Genomic DNA, 19394 nt, shown 5'->3' with positions numbered 1-19394 from the left:
ATGAGCACAGGTTTTGTATTTCTCTAGGAACTGATTTCTATTATTTCTCTAGGAACTGATTGGCTGCAGGTCACACTGATCTGAGCTTATGCATCATGAAAAAAATATTTGAGGATAATTTTGGTAATGCTCACTTAAAACTTAAGGTGCCTTAGCCAAGGTTATAATTAACTAATAAAAATTAAACCTATACTGACATAAAAAGCCAGGGTTATAATTTATAGTAATAAAAAATGAAAGCTATACTGATATAAAAAAAAAAAAAAAAAAAAATTTTTTCTAAACTTTAACAAAACTATACAAGTATCTCAATAATACTCTGATAAATATCACTGGTATAAGCGAAGATCAATTAGTAAAAAAATAAATAAAGTTGACAAAGACTGAATCCAATATTTATAATACTGCAAATAAATAAATAATGCAAAAATATTACAGCTAAAATAATATTTTTTAGATATTTATGTATTAAGTAAATATTTTTTTATATTTAATAACATTTTCAAGTTTGAGTTGATGTGGATTTTCAAACTTTAATCTTACATTTCTTTAAAAAAGTAGAACACTTACAATAAGAAAAACACAAACTATTAAAATTATATATATTTTTAAATAACATTTTCAACACCACAGTTGCAACAAGATGGGGGGAAAAAATATTTTCTAAAAAAAGCACAAAAATCATCAACTTTTTTGGTAGGTTGTTATAACGTGTGAGCAAACTTAGTACATTTTTGTCTGATTTGTTAGCATTAACTAGCATTTTTTGTATTAAAAGCATAACATATAAACAAAAGTACAAATATTACAAGTTAGTGTTTGTTTTTGAGCATACGGACAGAAAACGACATGAGAATACAAATAAAAATTCATTAGAAACAGAAAACCCCAAAAGCAGCACGGCAGCATTTTAATATGCATTACTGATGTCACTTCCTGCCAACACAGGAAGTACTGAATCTGCTTTACTTAAAAGACTTACTGGAAGTTGCTTGGTGTCCCAATGTCAGCCTTTGTCAACTTCTTCCGCTTGCTCTTGACCTTCTTCTCCTTCTTGTTAAGGCCACTGTGCACCATGTTATTCATGTGGGACATATTAAGTTTGTTGTTTATCTCGGGGTTCTTGATGTCCACCGTCGCCATCGGGAGAGTGGGTCCTGGGCACATGACAAAACTGATTAGCTGCTGCCTGAGAATCTCCAACCTGCTGCACACAATTCCCAGCGAGAGTGACAGCAGTCGTCTCTGGCCGAGCTCGCAGAGTTTGTGTTGCCAACAACAGCTGATTCTGTCCAGCGTAAGCAAAGAGGGGGCGGCACACTGAATCAATCACACACATTCCTGCATGTTCATGTATTCAAAGTCCAACAACATTAAAAATATAATAATAATAGTCATATTGTGTCAAAAATTCCATTTTAAATATTCAATATCAGTAGTAAAAATATAAAACTTCATACAAAAAGTGTATTCATTTCAACTACATTTCATGAGATATATGCCATGTCATAATAATTCATCACAGCAAAATGTGGGTGATAAAAAGCAGCTTTCATAGAAAGGAACGTTGCTGAACAACAGGCTTTGTGTCAAACTTTCCCCAAAACCACAAGCATTAACTAGCAGTCGCTTTCAAGAGCCATGGACGACATCGGTATGATGCTGTATGAATCTACAGGTTAAAAATAATAACTTTAGTAATAATAATAATAAATTAATCACCATAACACCTTTAAATTACTGTGCTTAAAAAGGAAAAGTAGCGTAATGGAATTGGTTAGTTATTCACTTTTTTATCTTCAGCCATTCACTCAAGTTTATATTTTACACTTTTTTTGAATAAATAATAATGTTAATAATAATAATAATTCTATTTATGTATCATTGTCAAATAATAAATGTACATTTAATGTACAAATAAAATGCATCAGTTTAATAAGAATTATTAATAATCAAAATAACAATAATAATAAACAATAACAATAATAATAATGATAATTAATGATTATAATAAAAATATTAAGTAATGGCATACATGTTATTATTATATTACGCTTTTATTATTATTATTCAGTTTGTGTATCAAAATATATAATTAAAATGCATAAATTATTAGAGACGCACCGATTGCAATTTTCTTGGCCGATTCCGATTTTTTGGCAGTGTGACCTGCCGATACCGATTTTTACCGATTCTGATTTTCTTTCTATGAACTATAATTGACAGCATATACAAACAAAAATCTACACAAATGTCAATTTACTTAATAAAAGAAATGATTAAACATTACAATTCCCCCAATCTGGACTAAGTTACAGATTTTCTCTCACTTAAACAACTCTCAAAATAAAGTGCTCTGTGGCTGGAAAGAGGAAGAAATGGCTAACGTAAAATGAGTTGCTGTATACAAAACAGATGTCATTTCACACTGTTTATATAAATGGTCATTTTTCCCCCCTAACCTTATTAAATGTGTCATCTTTCACATCAAATTCTTGCTTTGTTTCAATTAATTCAGTTAGCATAATAAGAAACTGCAGAGTTGTTACTATTGAAATTAAATTAGTATTAACAAACTCCATCTTTCCACTGCTGAGGAAACAGAAGCTGCATCTGAAGTGGCATTAAATGCATTTACACAGACAGTTTGATGAAGCTGAGGTGCCATATATGCATAAATAATTTTGTAAGATTAATATTCATTTATTTTAAAAACATACAAATAAATGTTGAAAAAAATGCAATGATACTTTTAAATATGACTAAACCACCAGTAGGTGGCGGCAAATTCATTCATTCAACCGATTCATTCAGAAACGAGGCAAGTGACTGTCCTTATGAATGGGCCACTGAATCATTGACTCACTCGATTTGTTCAAAAACGTGGATTCATTCAGTAACGAAACACTGCTGTGATGCTCGGAGACACACAACAGTTCTGCTGTGGCTTTGATCGGAATTATATTTGTCAGCGAAATTGAGCAAAAACAGTTCATATTTTGTCTAAAATCTAAGTCACTTAATTTTAACTTCGTGTTTATTTAAATACTATTGTATAAAATCAGTGTCACGTTGCAATCGGCCGTATAATGTTGCTTTTCTAAATCATATTGAAAATATATATTTTTCTTCTACCGGAGAATGCATCTATAAATTTATGAGAGTTATTTTGTGTGTGCTGTCTCTCTCACGCTCACTCAGGCTGGTGCAAGCTTCATCCGGCACGACAAATACATGATCAGTTGCTGTTTACACTGAATGCAATTAAAATTATTAATATAAAATTTCTCACACGAAACGGCGTGTTTACACATGACTGTGACTTCAAGGATCGCCGAGACGCGAGACTGACCAGACGGTCACCGATGTGAAAAATCGGCCGATTCCGATCACTGGCCGGTCAATCGGTGCATCACTATAAATTATTATCATTGTTTGCCATTAAATTAAGTTTTTCCGCTTATCAAAAATTTATAAATACAATTTTTAAATATTACAATTATTAATAATAATAATAATAATTGTTAATTTATCAAAATGTACATGTAAAATGCATAAATATAATTATTACCATTATTATGTTTCTTAATCCGTTTATTAAAATAAATAAATATATATATATATATATATATATATATATATATATATATATATATTCAAACAATTATTAAAAATAATAATTATGTTAATTTATCAAAATGTTAGAGTAAAATACAAATACAATTATTATCATGATCATTGTGTTTGTCATTATATAGATTTTTTTCTTAATCTGTTTATGTATCAAAAATGTATGAATAAAATGTTTAAACAATAATAATAATTAATATTATTATTTAGGCTAATAATTCTTTGTGCCAAAAGCACAAATAAAACCAAATGAAATAACTGTCAAATATATTATATATTGATGATTTTTATGGAATTGAAAAACTGCCACAAATTATTGTTAAAAAAATAAATATTCATTTAAAACAGCTTATCCCTTTCAAAAATGTCCAACTATCTCAAAAGCTAAAATCCAAAAGACTACAGACCACAACATGTCTAACACGGAGCAATAATAATAATAATACTGTTTATGTAGTCTAATAACTCTTTGTGCCAAAAGCACAAATAAAACTAAATGAAATAACTGTCAATAACGAAGACCCCTGTCAGAACTTTGTAATGTTAAGCAAAAACTAAGATCTTCAAACTACAAACTCCTTAAAAAGTAACAAGAAACTCCCCCAACTTCAGTATCTCCGAAAATCTCCAAGAGATGCTTCACTCACATCCACGTCCCAGTTTTGGAGCACTATAACTGTGAGGAGTCACAGCAGAGCTGATAAACCCCTACCTTGGGCGAGAGCCATCAGCTTCCTGTGACCTCCACCGTGACCCCGAGCACCCCCAGAGAGGACGTCCTCTGTAGAGACGGAGGGTCTGTTGCTGCTGAGTTGCAGCAGCGTATTAAAGCGAGGCTGAGGTAAAGACGCATTCAGTTCATCCCCTGACAACACCAAGCATCGCAGGGGCACCAATCTACCATCTGGCCTGGAAACGCTCTCTAAAAACTCCTCGGACGGGGCGGACAAGAAGGTCGTGCAGAACATCATCTCATCTGTGGCCCAGCATTAAGGCGTGAAGCTACGGTAGCTAGCTAATTTCACCGTAGCGAGAAGCTAGCAAGCTGAGCAGCTTCCTGAGACGCTCTTTAAACCAATTGTGATCTGGCCATCCACCAAACCAATCCTGCTCATGTTAGTCAAATCCTGAAAAATTACGAATGCGGAATATTACGTAAGGAACTGCTAATCCAGTATAATCTCTGAAATTTGCTGTAAGCATTACAAGTCTTCAACTGCAGGCAAAACCACGCTTTTTCTAATACACAAGTGTGTTTTTGGCATCATTTGACAGATGTTTGACAGCAAATCAGTGATTAGCTTCTCAATTCATCAACACCAAACTAAAGCAGAAGCAAAGTGGCCGTCCGGAGCATGCTCAATCAACCACCAATCTAGTTACACAATGAGGAAGCGAACAAGAAGGAAATGTGCTGGAGAAAGATTACATTCGCTTTTTTTCTGCAGGTGGACACCTTATACAACACAAATACTGAGAACAGTACGACGTGTCGCATAAATCTGATTTGAACAGCTTCATCCTTCATAGTGTTGTCAAGCAGGGGCGCATTATGCTTGGAACAACAGCTATAAATTATGAATGTGAATTTGAAATGTGAACAGATTGGAGAGAGGAGGAAAAATGGAACTGGCCTCCAGAGCTGCCGTAACAAATCTAGGACAAATGTTGACTTAATGTCACAGATAATAACATTTCAGACTAGAAATGAATCTGACTGGCTGGTAATGCTAAAAATAAAAAAATAAAATAGGCTGAATCCCTTGGAAAGTAAATGTAAATGGTGTGGTGCTATCAAAACAAACACTGCTACTAAAAAACACCGGCTGAACCAATAGTGTGAGTTTGGGGGCGGAACTATCTGTTTAGTCAACCAATGGCAGACGTAGGGATTATTTTTGAACTTTGATTTGGTGATGTTTATGGTGCAAAAAATACAATTTACCTTTAATTACCACATGAAATCAAACTTATAATAGAATTTTCAATGAAAGTCTTTTTCTTTTGGGAAAATTATCCAAATATTTGATGGCGTATGGGTGTACACAATTTTAATTAATCATACTTTTTATCATATTATTTTATTAATTTTATTCAATGCAATTTTTTGAAATAACATTTAAAAAATAAATTACATATATTTTATATATGTACATACATATACATTATATACATACACATACATACATATATATATATATATATATATATATATATATATATATATATGTGTGCTGTCAAACGATTAATCGCATTCAAAATAAGTTTTTGTTTACATAACGTGTGTATACTGTGTATATAAATTATGCATTTATAAATACAAACATGCATGTATATATTTAAAAAATATATATGTTTATATATTAAATATACTTTTATATAATATAAAATATAAGAAAATAAATATATAAATGTATATACATGCAAATATTTTCAAAATACATGCATTTGTATTTACATATACACATAATAAATATACACAGTACACATACATATATTATGTAAACAAAAACTACATATATATAAAAACCTATCTAATCTATAATTAATTAATTATCCATCTAGAATTAATAAAAAAACTATTATAAAACAACACATCTGACTAGCAATAGCAAGTCCTGTTCTGTGATTTGTAAAATTAATAAATAATTATATATAAAATATTACTCAAATATATATATATATATATATATATATATATATATATATATATATATATATATATATATATATATATATATATATATATATATATATATATATATATATATATATATATATATATATATATATATATATATATATATATATATATATATATACATACTCCATAGACTCTCCATAGGCGTAATGGTTTTTATACTGAATAAACTGTGTGTGCTATTGCCCTACACCAACCCTACACCTAAACTTAGCCCTCACAGGAGACTTTGTGCATTTTTTAGATTTTCAAAAAAAACACCATTTAGTATGTTTTTTAAGCCTTTTGAATTACGGGGACATAGGCAGTGTCCTCATAAACCACCTTCATATTGTAATACCTCTGTCATACCCATGTCATTATACACATTTGTGTCCTCATAAACCACATAAACATGCACACACACACACACGTTTGTCTGATCCTTGACACGATTGCGCGCAGCAGTGCAAAGTTGATTCTGTGCTTACTTGATCTAATATTTTATGTTTTTTAAAATGTTGTAGATTTAAGTAGCAAATTAGAATCGCTAAAATTAATGCATATATTTTGAGACAAAGATTTTGTAATAATATTCAGTTTTAGTGTATATTTATTGAACAAAAATCGATTCTTTTATTTTTCAAAATAAGCAGAAAAGAGTACAAACGTTGCTAAAGTGATTGTTTTGAACAAGTATTAACTTAGACATTATTAAAAAAAAAAAAAAAGAAAAAAAACATTATTTTATCAGAAGTATTTGTATCAATACTGTGTGCCTTTTACCCCATGTGTGGGGTAAAAGGCCCCCCTTGCCACCTCATACATTTATAAGATTTTTAAACAAAATAAACAACTTGAATGATTTATTTTCACACAAAATTTGTTGCTCCATTAATGTTCAATACAAATGTATATATTTTTCTGCAATTATACATTTTAGGCGCACTGAATAGCACATTTTCTCTTAAGGTGGGCCTTTAGCCCTGTTGTCCCTATATATTAGATAATTATAATATAATTATGTATAAATGTGACAACAATAATAACAGTAATATATAAAATATGTAATATTAATAATACATATAAATAATAATATATTTGCCCTCAAATATGCCCAGCCCCAAACTTTGCTTCAATAGGAAGTACTCTGGAAATAAATTAATAAATACATACATAAACACTTAATTTAGTTTGTTATTTCCTATAGCATTCTTTAAAAAAAATAAAGTATATTAAATAAAAATGAACAGGCATGCAAGCAGCATCACACATATCCTGCTGCAGACTACTGATATGAAGCATACAAGATAATTTAGTAACTTGCAAATACAGCTTCTAAGGGATGCCAAAGCAGCGTCGTAACCCTGATAAACGTCCATGAGAAAACCTTTAAACTACACAAGTGAGGAAACGTGGTCTCTTTGATGTAACTGAATGGGAGAGAGTCGCAGCAGCGCAATGGCATGGAATGATCCATGTGTCATACATATGGCTCCCAGTGCACAGATTGACCTCAGGCTTCCAGTCAGGGGGTGAACGCTACTCTCATCTAGGTCATGTACAATACGCATGTGTGTTTGTGTGAATCACGCTCATGCCTGACGACACAAGAATGTGTTTTGATTTCTGCATAATTCTGTCAAAAAGGAAAAAAAAACTAAAAAAAAACACAACAACAGCAAACACAAACTGATTAGCTCTGATAACAGTAGGAGTAAATTCATAAGTGAATGTAAGTACCAGGACACATACCATTTGGTGGGTCACGCCTTTTCTCTGCAAAAACAAAATTAACACTGTTAAAATGTGGAGGCCGAATTAATAGACGAGTGAGGTCAGTAACAGAGAGGAAAAGAGCCAGTAGGTCACCCAGAGGAGAAGGAAATGGTTAAATTATGTTAGTTTTGGAAAGGTTAGGGAAGAAGATGGTAAACAGGTGCCCTGAGATCTGCACCCTTTCTCAAGACAAACATCCATAAATGAATCCTTTTATTTAGGGTTTATTTTATCAATTGGCGGTCCTAGGTTTATCGTCACATTTTTAGCACCAACATTTGTGGTTCGTTCATATGCAAACTGATAATATTCTTATAACCTTGACCTTAAAGGTGAAGTGTTTCTCTGTTCTGCTACTGTGAAAATGTTAAAATACTTGCTTCTTTTTATTTCAAATGACAGTTGCTCAGCAATTTCATGTTTTTAAAAGCTGTCAAACAAATATTTCATTTTTCATATATATATATATATATATATACACACACACACACACACATATACATATATATACATACATATGCACAGTGCCCTCCAAAAGTATAGGAACAGTAAAGACAAAATTGCTCTGTTGGCTGTGGAGTCAAGACATTTACAAATATGATTAAAAGATGAATATGAGACAAAACTACAGAATGTCACATTTTATTATTGGGTGATTCAACACATAGATGTTTTACCAGATAAGAAGTTCAGCACTTTTAGAGTTTCATCCCTCTATCTGATGTGAGGATAAGTATTGGAGCAGTTGCCTCACAGGTCTTTCTAAGTGATCAGCTGTGTCCTGTTGCATTAATTCTTCAGATATTAAAACCAGGGAATGTGTCGTATCAGTTATATCCATTACTTCTGTATTCTGAATCTTGCATTCGATGATGACACACACAAACCAGGATGAAGATGAGGGAGCTGACTTTGAGAGAAAAGCAAGTGATTTGGATGCTAAAAGAAAAGAGGAAGTCAATTAGAGCGCTAGCAAAAACAAAGGGCATGGAGAAATCAAGAGTTTGGAAACCACCAGCGACACCAGCAACCAACAACTACCTGATCGGCTGAGAAAACAACAGTAGTTGATGACAGACAAATCATAAAAGCTGTGAAAATGAATCCTAAAAGATGTGTCTGTAAAATTACCAACAACTTCCAGAAAGCTGGGGTGATGCTCTGACAATCTACTGTCCTCAGGAGACTTTGACACAGAATTACAGATGCTACACAGCAAGATGCAAACCTCTGACCAGCACCAAAAATAGAAAGGCAAGATTAGAGTTTGCAAAAAAGCACAAAGGTGAGCCAGAAGAGTTTTGGAACGGTGTTTATGGACCGATGAGACAAAGATGAACCTTTATCTAAGTGACGAGAAAGCAAAAATGTGGAGAAAAAAAAAAGGAACGGCAATTATCCCAAGCATACAGCCTCATCTGTAAAGCATGGTGGAGGTGGTGTCATGGCATGGGCATGCATGGCTGTCTCTGGAACAGGCCCTCTCAACTTTACTGATGACTTAATGTATGATGACAGTAGCAGAATGGATTTGGAAGGGTACAAAACCATCTTGCCTATCAATATTCAAGAAAATGCCACCAGATTCATTGGGAAGTGCTTCATATTTCATCAGGACAATGACCCAAAACACCCTGCCAGTTCAGTCAAGGAATTTATAAGGGCAAAGAAATGGAAAGTCTTAGATTGCCCAAGTCAATCTCCAGATTTAAATCCAAATGAACATGAATTTCACCAGCTGAAGAGGAGAGTAAAGGCAGAAACTCCCCAAAACAAGCAACAATTGGGATTGGCTGCATTAAAGGCTGGGAAAAGTATTTGAAAGGATGAGACCAAGAGTCTGGTGATGTCTATGGGTCACAGACTCACTGCTGTGATTGTGATCAAGGGATCTGCAAATAAATAATAGCTTTTAATATTTTATATCTGCCTTATGTTCAACTGTCCCAATACTTATGCTCACATCAATGAGTGGGATGAACTCTAAAAGTGCTGTTCTTTTTATTTGATAAAACATGTATGAGTTGAAACGGCTAATAATAAAATGTGACATTCTGTAGTTTTGTCTCATATTCATCGTTTAATCATATTTGCAAATGCCTTGACTCCACAGCCAATTTTATTATTTTATTAAAGGTAATCTATTTTAAACTCCGTCTGGTGCCACTAACAGCAGCAAGTTCCACACTTCACCTTTAACATCCAAAAGTTAATTGAATAATGCACTGTACTTAAATGTAATCAAACTGAGAAGTGTTTAAACATGTTTGTTTGGAATTCCACCACATTAAACGTAAAGAGAGGGCAGGCAAGGCAGACATAGGAGGTGTTTAAGGCACCAGGGCCTCTTTAAAAATCAGTTAGTGCAGAGAGAAGCCTAAACTTCAAAGCCCAGCATGCAAAACAGAGCAGGAAGTACTGGAACCCAGCCAGGAAGTGAGGGGAGAGACTGCTGCGTTTACAAGAGGGACATGAGGAGAAAAGGCCCACTGTGAAGGTTTTACGACACACCCTACGGAGAGAAAACCAGCACACTTGCTACACTACGACAGATTACAACTACAGACTGAGAGGAACAGGAGGAAAGATGGGGAGAGAAAAACACAACTGCAAATGAGCAGCTGGCAACAGGAAATAACAGGTTAACAAGAAAATGTGAGCTTAATAAGGGAGCGTGTTGAAGAAAGAGTTCACCCAAAAATGACAAACTCATCCGCATGTCATTACAAACTCATATGACTTACTTTCTTTTGTGGAACACAAAAGGAGATATTTTAAATAATGTGCTGGTTGCTCTTTTCCATGAAATTACAATGAATGACGACTGGAGCTTTCAAGCTTCAAAAAGGACAAAAAGGCACCAATTAAAAGTATGACAATAAGTACGAGCTTTGAGTTTTTTTTTAATTCTTCTGAAGTCATACTTTTGATTTGTGTGGCAAACAAACTAAAATTTAGGTCAGTTGAGTTGGATCCAAAAATTAAGACACTAACAAGGAACAATACTTCTACAGCAGCCCAGAAAAACTATCGGTTAGATGTGGGCAATATACTGGTAGACACGATTAACCGGTAGAAATTTGTCCACCGGTAGAGATTTTGGACTATCGTCTCTATCACGGTTACACGCTCATGTGACGTTGCTGTGCTAAGCGGTCACGACAACTTATCGTTCGCACGTGTTTTTAAGCATTGCAGTTTAAAAACAAGTGAGTTTAAGCCGGAGAAATTGAGTTATTTTTGCCGCTTTATAGGCCTTGAACAGTTAAACTCACACACTTGTGTGTGTCAAAAGGGCATCATTTGCAAGTATCCTTGTAAACACAGTAATTTAGGTCTTCAGTGAAAGCAAACAGCTGAGAAAGAAAACACGTGTGTAACAGTATATTGGATCCGGGTAGCTCTTAAAGTGACAGCAGTCTAATATTCCTGCTGTCTGTCAATCGTGTTAATCAAACAACAAAAGAGAAAATCTGCTCTTGACAATCATTTTTGTAACTTTAATAAGAAGAAATACGTATTTAATTTATGCAGTGAAGAATATTTTTATATTATATTTTCTGCTGTAGCTTTTTGTCTTATTGTTTGTAATTAGTTTCTTACTTAATCATTGACTTCTTATTAGACCAGTATTAGTTTTTTGTGATATTGACAGTGGTGACGAGAATTATAAGATTTCCATGGTATAAAAATGGACCCCTACTAATGGGTATGGATTTTTGCCCATAACTGACAACTGATCAGCTATCAGTGCCGATTATTATTATATAATTGGTGGACCTCTGGTTTGTGCTCTTATTTACTGCTATATCAAAATGAAAGGCTATATGCATGCCATGCACTGTTTCTGTATTTATAGCTATTTCAGAATCAAAACCAGAGTCAATTTAATTAAATCTGAGGATGAGTAAATAATTATAATTCTAATTTTTGGGTAAACTATTACGAAAAACAGATTTGGGAGAATATGTTTTAGACACTAATAATGTTTTGGACATATTTTTTGATTACTACTGAATGTAAAGCATATTAGTTGATAGTGAGTTCACCCAAAAATAAAACTGAATTGAGACCAAAAAAGGAAGTCATATGGATTAGATTCGGAACAACATATGGGTGAGTAAATGAATAATGCCATAATTTCAATTTTTGGTGAACTATCATCACTTCAAAGGAAAGGAAAGTAATTAAAACCAGCACATTTACCAGTTTTCCTCTGTCGTCTGTTGAGCAGTTCGTTGAGTGCACTCCGAAATCGTTTGGCTTCCTCTTCACTGGCAAAGTTGAGGCCCATCTGACAATACTAAAGAGCAAAACACACCATATGACCAAAAAAGCCAGATCACATCCTCACTAATGCTAAAAGCAGTTTTACAAGAACGACAAGAAAGCAACTAGCCAAACAAACTTTTCCAAAGAACATCTCTGGCTAGCTCTCTCTGTTAGCTTTCTTGCTACTGGTCAACAACGTGAAATATATATATATATATATATGTGTAAAAAACCACTCACATCTCCGGCGAAGGTAATGAAGTAGGCTCTCGAACTACTGATCGTGAAATTATTGTAGAGCTCCTGCTCAAACTTTGTTTTTCCATCCTGCAAAAATGTGATACAAGATATTTTTAAATATTTAGGTCTCAGATCTGATATCTTTGCTGTTTATTTGATCTCAGAGAGCTCACCTTGATATCAAAGACACGGATAAAATAAGACCTCTGAGGGTTGTCTTTCACCAAACAGGCCACACCACAGCACCTCTTGATCCAGGACAAGCCCCTGTCTGCCCCGTACACCTGGACCACTGCTGAGCACAATGTCTGCAAAAAGGAAAACAATCATAAACTTCATGAAATAAGCTAAATACACAATTATCGATTAAATAATGTTTTTAAAAAAATTGTTTTTCAGTCACTCGTTAAGGGAATGGAAATTCACTCTGCAGTGAATGGGTGCCAAACTGCTGATAAAAACATCACAATGATCCACAATTAATCCAAGTGAATCAATTAATGCCTTGTGAAGTGAAAAGCTGCATGTTTGTAAAAAAAACTAAACCATTATTAAGATGTTTTTAACTTCAAATCATTCCAGCTAAAAAAACAAGTCATCTACCGGTTGCACTTTACTGGTAATATAAGGTAACTACATGGGGCAGGTTCAGGGTTAGTACCTAGTTATTGTAATTACTGTAATAAGTACATAGGTATGTATAGGCATGTACATGAGGAACAGGACTGTTAAATAAAGTGTACACCTCTATCTATAACATTCCTTTATCCATTGGAAAAGTCATTTTGTTTAAATCAAGAGAGAAATATGCACAGATTGTAAGCAGAATCAGTCCAGAACAAATACGTTGGAGGATTTTGATGTGAGAGGACATCAGGGGATGTACTTTTTCACTGGAGGAACCATTTTTTGGATTAGAGAATTGTATCTTGGCCAGAAGCAATTGTTTAAAGTTAAAACGCCTTAATGTTATATATATATATATATATATATATATATATATATATATATATATATATATATATATATATATATATATATATATTTATTTTAAACAAACACACAACTTCTCACTTTACAAGATATTAATTGATGGACTGGAGTCATGTGGATTATTGTGATGTTTTTATCAGCTCTTTGGACTCTCATTCTGACGGCACCCATTCACTGCAGAGGATCCATTGGTGAGCAATTGATGTAGCCTAATGCCAATTTCTCCAAATCTGTTCTGATGAAGAAATAAACTCATCTACATCTTGGATGGCCCGAGGATGAAATTTGGTTTTAGCAAATTTTCATTTTGGATGAATTATTCCTTAATTAATTTGATCTATTAAAGCATTCAAACAAATGTGAAATCCTACAGAAAGTCCAGACTTTAGTATAAGTAAAATACAAACACACAATTATAATAAAGAAACACTATAAAGAAATAATAATTGTGAAATATTATGGAAAATCTCAACCAAAACCAAATTTTTCAATCCTAAAGTTTAAAAATAAATAAATATAAAACAACTATCTTAAGTCCAAAATAAAAAGGCAATGCACCAACACTGGCACATGTTCATTCATACTCTTATGAAATTATTCTCGTCACCTGCATTTTCAGTATCAGGGCTGCATTTTGGACAGAACTGCATATTAATATCATGCATCCAAAGAATGCACAGAAATCAGTGTATGAACACTGCATGATGTTGCTTGCTGCACACACCGGCCGCTGCAGATATCAAATACGGCTGTAATTTAAACTGCAGCCAAGTACTTGGAGACACACTTGATGGGGCATTTTATTCTCTCTCCATAGGGACTCTTACTCGAAGAGTGTCTGCGTTCCATGCACATGACCGAAAGCAGCATTTCAAACACTTTTTCAGGACACGGGTTACCGAAAGGAAAAATAGGCCAGCGTCTTGGCAATACTGTCATAGGGAGGACAGCCAAGATCTCACAGAAGGTGAAATATTTTCCATGCATAAGTAACACATTCACACATACAGGCTAATGCGGAGCAATTACAGGAGACCAAAGAAACCCTGTCCTGTGGTTTAACGCACACTTTAGATAGGAACATTTCTGACGAAAGCATTCAACACCACCACAAGCCATTGAACTGAAAAGATTTTAATGAAGTCTCTGATCAATACAGACCTATAGCGTTTTCATTAAGCGATAACTTAAGAAACCACCTGTCAGCAGGACTGCAACAACACTGAATAATAAAAATAAATCTACAAATTAAATAGTTATCAGAATCAGATCAGAATCTCGAATCAACCGATTAACAGAAAAATAATAAACCGATTAACCAATGATCAACTGAAATGAGCAGATTATTTAATTACGCATATAAGAAAAATTAATTGCAGAATTTGTCATTACTTCAACCGATGGTTCAAAAACACATTTGACTGGTTTTGTGGTCCAGGGTCACAAATGTGTTTCTCAAAGGCATTCTAAACCATTGCTTGAAATTGATAAATTAATTAATTGATAACCGATTGAATACCTAAGCTTCTCAAAAGTAATTTGATTAGAATTTTTTAAAAATAATAAAATGAATCAATTGAAGAAATAAGGCTTTTTAAAGCAATTAAATGATTGAATGATTAAAAATTTTAATTAATTATCAAAAAAACACTTCACTAATTAACAAATTATAGAAAGTCAAAATTATCAAACATTTCATAAACTTTGACTTTTAATCAATTGATTTACTGATTATTTCTCCAATAAATCAATTTAAAATAACCTGCTTATCTAAAGAAATAGGCTGATACACTTTCATCAGTTAAGTCTATTCAAGTATTGAATGTGTTGTTGTGAACTTTGAAGACTCTTGATAATCAATAAATTACTCTATAAAATTCATTAATCTGAAAAAGTAATCCAAAAAACATCTACATTTAACAACGGCATGGACAAATATTTAATAAAAAGTGAATAAATAAATATAAAATGTACAATAACTTTCATTCAGAGATGGGCAGAAAAAGAGAATTCCAGTAAACTACTCCACTCATTGCGATCCTGCCACGTCAGTAACAGCAGCATCAATGAAACAAGACTTCCCTTCATTTCTTCTGATGAAAAGCTGCTTCCTCATGCTCTAGACTGCACATTCAGCATTTGAATACGAGCCCTCGTTCAGTCTTGGTGGGCTGATTGATTCAAGGACATCACTAAACCTTCAACTACTGTATTGAGTGTTCAGCAAGTTCAAGAAAGAGTCGTGTTTCAGTATGATATAAACAATATACACACACTGCATTCAAAGCGGCCAAACACGCTCTCACTGATATGTAAACCTATACGTTTGATCGATCGGCTGGGTTTAATCGCACTCAACACTGAACGCAACATCCAAAAAGAGGCTACTGATGGATAGTCGCCAGGTAGTCACCTAGTTAACTGCATCCGTACCGCATTCCTGTCTGCAAAAGGCTTTGCAAAGAACATAAATACACATTAAGGCCAATTCAGACCGCACAGACAAACACCAACTAACTAGTCTGTTGGAGTTTGTTGAATCAACCCTGTTGATGTTGGTTGGATTTGTTTTCACCCGACTGAACATGCTTATAGATATAGAGTTGGTTGGTGTCTTTTGGGGCAGTGTGAACATGACAGTTATTTTTCATAAGATTCTATATCCAACAGCCAACTTGTTTGTTGGCGTTTGTCTGTGTGGTGTGAATTGGCCTTTAAAGACGTACATGACTTTGTGTCAGACTTTGGTTTGGTTTGCTTGGAAACCTGATTCTGGATCAGTACTGGCTCAGCAGCTCTATTCATTAAAGCTCAAATCTCCATGGAAAGGAGGCAGATCAGTTCACTTCCTGTCCTCAAAGACTGCTGATCACACACAACCCACCCCCAACCTTTTCCCTTCTCTCCATCCCTCTCACTATTGTGTGATTTGGATTCAGTCCACCCTCTGCCCTCGGTTTTTCGGTGCCGGTTCGGTTCACAGTGATGAATGAACCCATGACTGCTGGATCTTGGCCCCAAACGACGCATCTCATATTTAGTCATTCCCTGTGAAAGCCCACTTTATGGCCCGACTCTTGGCTGCCATTCCTAGACTGACACCGCTCGCGTTCATGTCGCTTCCACCTAGACATGGACGAGCAGCTTAAGTAGGTCTGATGGGAAAGAATGCCATATTTGTGAATCGGATTTCATGCAAAATATATAAATGAAACACTAGTTGTTTCTTGGCCAAGCTTATTCCTTCCCCATCCATTTCTACGGTCAAAAATCTCTGATTTGAACAACTTCATGTCAGATTGTTTTCTGAATATCACAGTTTTTGAATAATCCAAGTATATTACTATCAAAGAACATCTTGTTAATGCATGAAAATTCTACCAAGAAACAAATACATGACGTGCTTAACATGTGACTCGTTACCTGAATGTACTGCAAGAGGAAATTTGGAAAAATAAGGACACTTTTCTAACAAATGCTTCCTTGTAGGGCAAGGGACAGGAAATTTCTACCAAGAACAAACAGGGTACATTTCTTTTACTCGAAACATAAACTGGCACCAAAAGGTATTTGGATAATTAACTATTTGGAAATCAGTTTTAAAACTCTAAAGCTTTTGTCAGATTATTTTAAACTGGCGTTAAGGTGTTTTTTAAGTTTCGTAAGCTTACAAAGGAGACCTAGCAGTGTTGTAGTTCATCGCATTAACTATGAACATGTTCCACTAACATCTGATAACCAGAGCGTACACGAGAGAGTGGCGTTCCAGTGAATGACGTAGGCAAATATGGTGACAAACACAGAAGAGAGAGCAAAACAAAAAAATGGTTACGAATTAGAAATAGAAAATGAGTATCTGTAAAGAAAAATGTTGGAGGATTTCAATATAAGCCAAGAGGAGACTGGTTTTCTTTTGCTGTAAATAAAACTGGTTCTCCCGAGATTAGCATATTCTCACCGAAGCTTATACCTTCCTGATCCGCTCTCGTGAACGCTCGTACGTCAGTTAGCAGACGCTACAGACTACGGTTTATAAAGTTTTAAATAAGGATATTTTTCTTACACAAACTCATCGATTCGCTTCAGAAGGTCTTTATTCTTTACCCCCTGGAGTCGTGTGGAGCACTTTTTATGATGGATGGATGCATTTTTTGGGGTCGTCAAAATTTCGACACTGCCATTATAAAGCTTGGAAGAGCGAAGACATTTTTAATATAATTACGAGAGTATTCGTCTGAAAGAAGAAAGTCATATACACCTAGGATGGCTTGAGGGTGAGTAAATCAGGCGGTAATTTAAATTTTTGGGTGAACTATCCTTTTAAACTGATTAATGTACTGTTTTATCAATCTTGAAACTTCTCTCAATAAAATGTTGTGACCCAAAAGTGTATTATACTGCAAAACTTTATTAAACAACTTCATAAATAAATGTCATTTGGTTTTATATTTTGTTAAATAATGCAAATGAAGACTCAAACATTTACAAGCAATCCAAATATTTTAACTATGGGTCCTCAAGAAGGACAGACAAGAAAACCATAAATAACTAGTGTAAAGTCCAAACATCTTCACGTCTATCAATTTAGCTAAATTAGATATAATAATCAGGGATGTAAAATAGATGTTCTTTCATTTACCAAGGACAACAAACTGAAAGTTTCCTTTCAATGCAAATTTGATGTGTTCCAGAATTGGTTGCAGGTTATTAAATATAATTAAACTTAACACTTTGAGCAGAAATGGATAACTACCTGACACTGAACACAGAAACAAGAGTCTTGTTGTAATAAGTAAATGCAGATACAGACAGACATAATAGCAGATGGAAATACATATAGATAAGACAGATAGATAGAGAGAGAGGTAGATATGATTCACAGACAGAATGACAGATAGATAGGCTAGATAAACTAACATATAGACAGCTAGAAGGATAGGCCGAGACAAATGTAGATAGATAGACACATTTCATGGAGTTTGAGGGTCATCTGAGACAGTAGCCTACATAAGCTAGTGAGCTGCTTACATAGACAGCATATTTGGGCATCATTTAGCTGACTCAGAATGCACTTATGATGCTGTCTTCGTAGGCAGCTCACTAGCCTTCACTCAAACAGAAGGCCTATTGCCATTTACTCAGAAATCACATGGAATAGATAATTACCAACTCACAATCACACAAATCGCTTAACAATCAGAGGAGTCTCATTCCCTTGACAGTGAGGAGGATGCTGATGGACATCACAAACGCGTTAAAACAGCTGTCCTTGCCAGAAGTTACCACCGTTGGTTTGCGACACATCACTGGATATTTGAAAAGCAATATGATTTGCATTTGAACTTGCGGTTAAAGGACTACAGATCGTCCGTGAGAGTAAACACAACTTACGATGCATTTCCTGCCCAGGTAGTTGAACAGACACTCGTTCTCCTGCGGGGTCAGAAGCAGAGAGCCCACGTTAGCCACCCTCCTCTGGGGCGGGTGGCCGCTCATGTTGACGGATGAGGCGGATGAACTTGAGCGTTTGTCTCGTGTTAGATTATTTTATGTGCAATCACAGATCAACATGGCCTGCGCTCCGTTCATCCCGTTAGGAATTCCGCATGCAAGCAGAGCCGATGTAGTGTTGTCCGCAATGCGCGGGCGATGCAGATGAGACTCGTTTACTCCTGTGGGTTATTTATTCTTTAATTCGCTCACTTTTGACAGACTGCATAATATAAACTTTCATTCCGAACTCCTAAAGCAATAACGATCCTTCAATCCAACATGGCAGCAGGACGGTAGAGTTCAAGGC

The 19394-nt window shown here is 34.5% G+C and overlaps 1 protein-coding gene across 1 annotated transcript in view; it reads right to left on the bottom strand.

The window, feature by feature from the left end:
* The window catches only part of LOC306868459 (actin nucleation-promoting factor WASL-like), a 26959-nt gene extending 7565 nt beyond the window's left edge, over positions 1 to 19394 (bottom strand). Inside the window, exons 1-6 of the mRNA XM_079414633.1 lie at positions 18986 to 19394; positions 12775 to 12909; positions 12602 to 12688; positions 12296 to 12392; positions 8066 to 8089; positions 983 to 1157 (exon numbers count right to left, since the gene is read on the bottom strand). Of these exons, the coding sequence (XP_079270759.1) occupies positions 983 to 1157; positions 8066 to 8089; positions 12296 to 12392; positions 12602 to 12688; positions 12775 to 12909; positions 18986 to 19090 (623 nt within the window). The 5' untranslated portion in view covers positions 19091 to 19394. The remainder of the gene's footprint in view (positions 1 to 982; positions 1158 to 8065; positions 8090 to 12295; positions 12393 to 12601; positions 12689 to 12774; positions 12910 to 18985) is intronic.

Source organism: Barbus barbus (assembly GCF_936440315.1).
Source record: "Barbus barbus genome assembly, chromosome: 50".
In the NCBI taxonomy this organism is placed as follows: domain Eukaryota; kingdom Metazoa; phylum Chordata; class Actinopteri; order Cypriniformes; family Cyprinidae; genus Barbus; species Barbus barbus.
The sequence above is the reverse complement of the archived record's forward strand: the minus strand, read 5'-3'. Positions and strand labels throughout refer to the sequence as shown.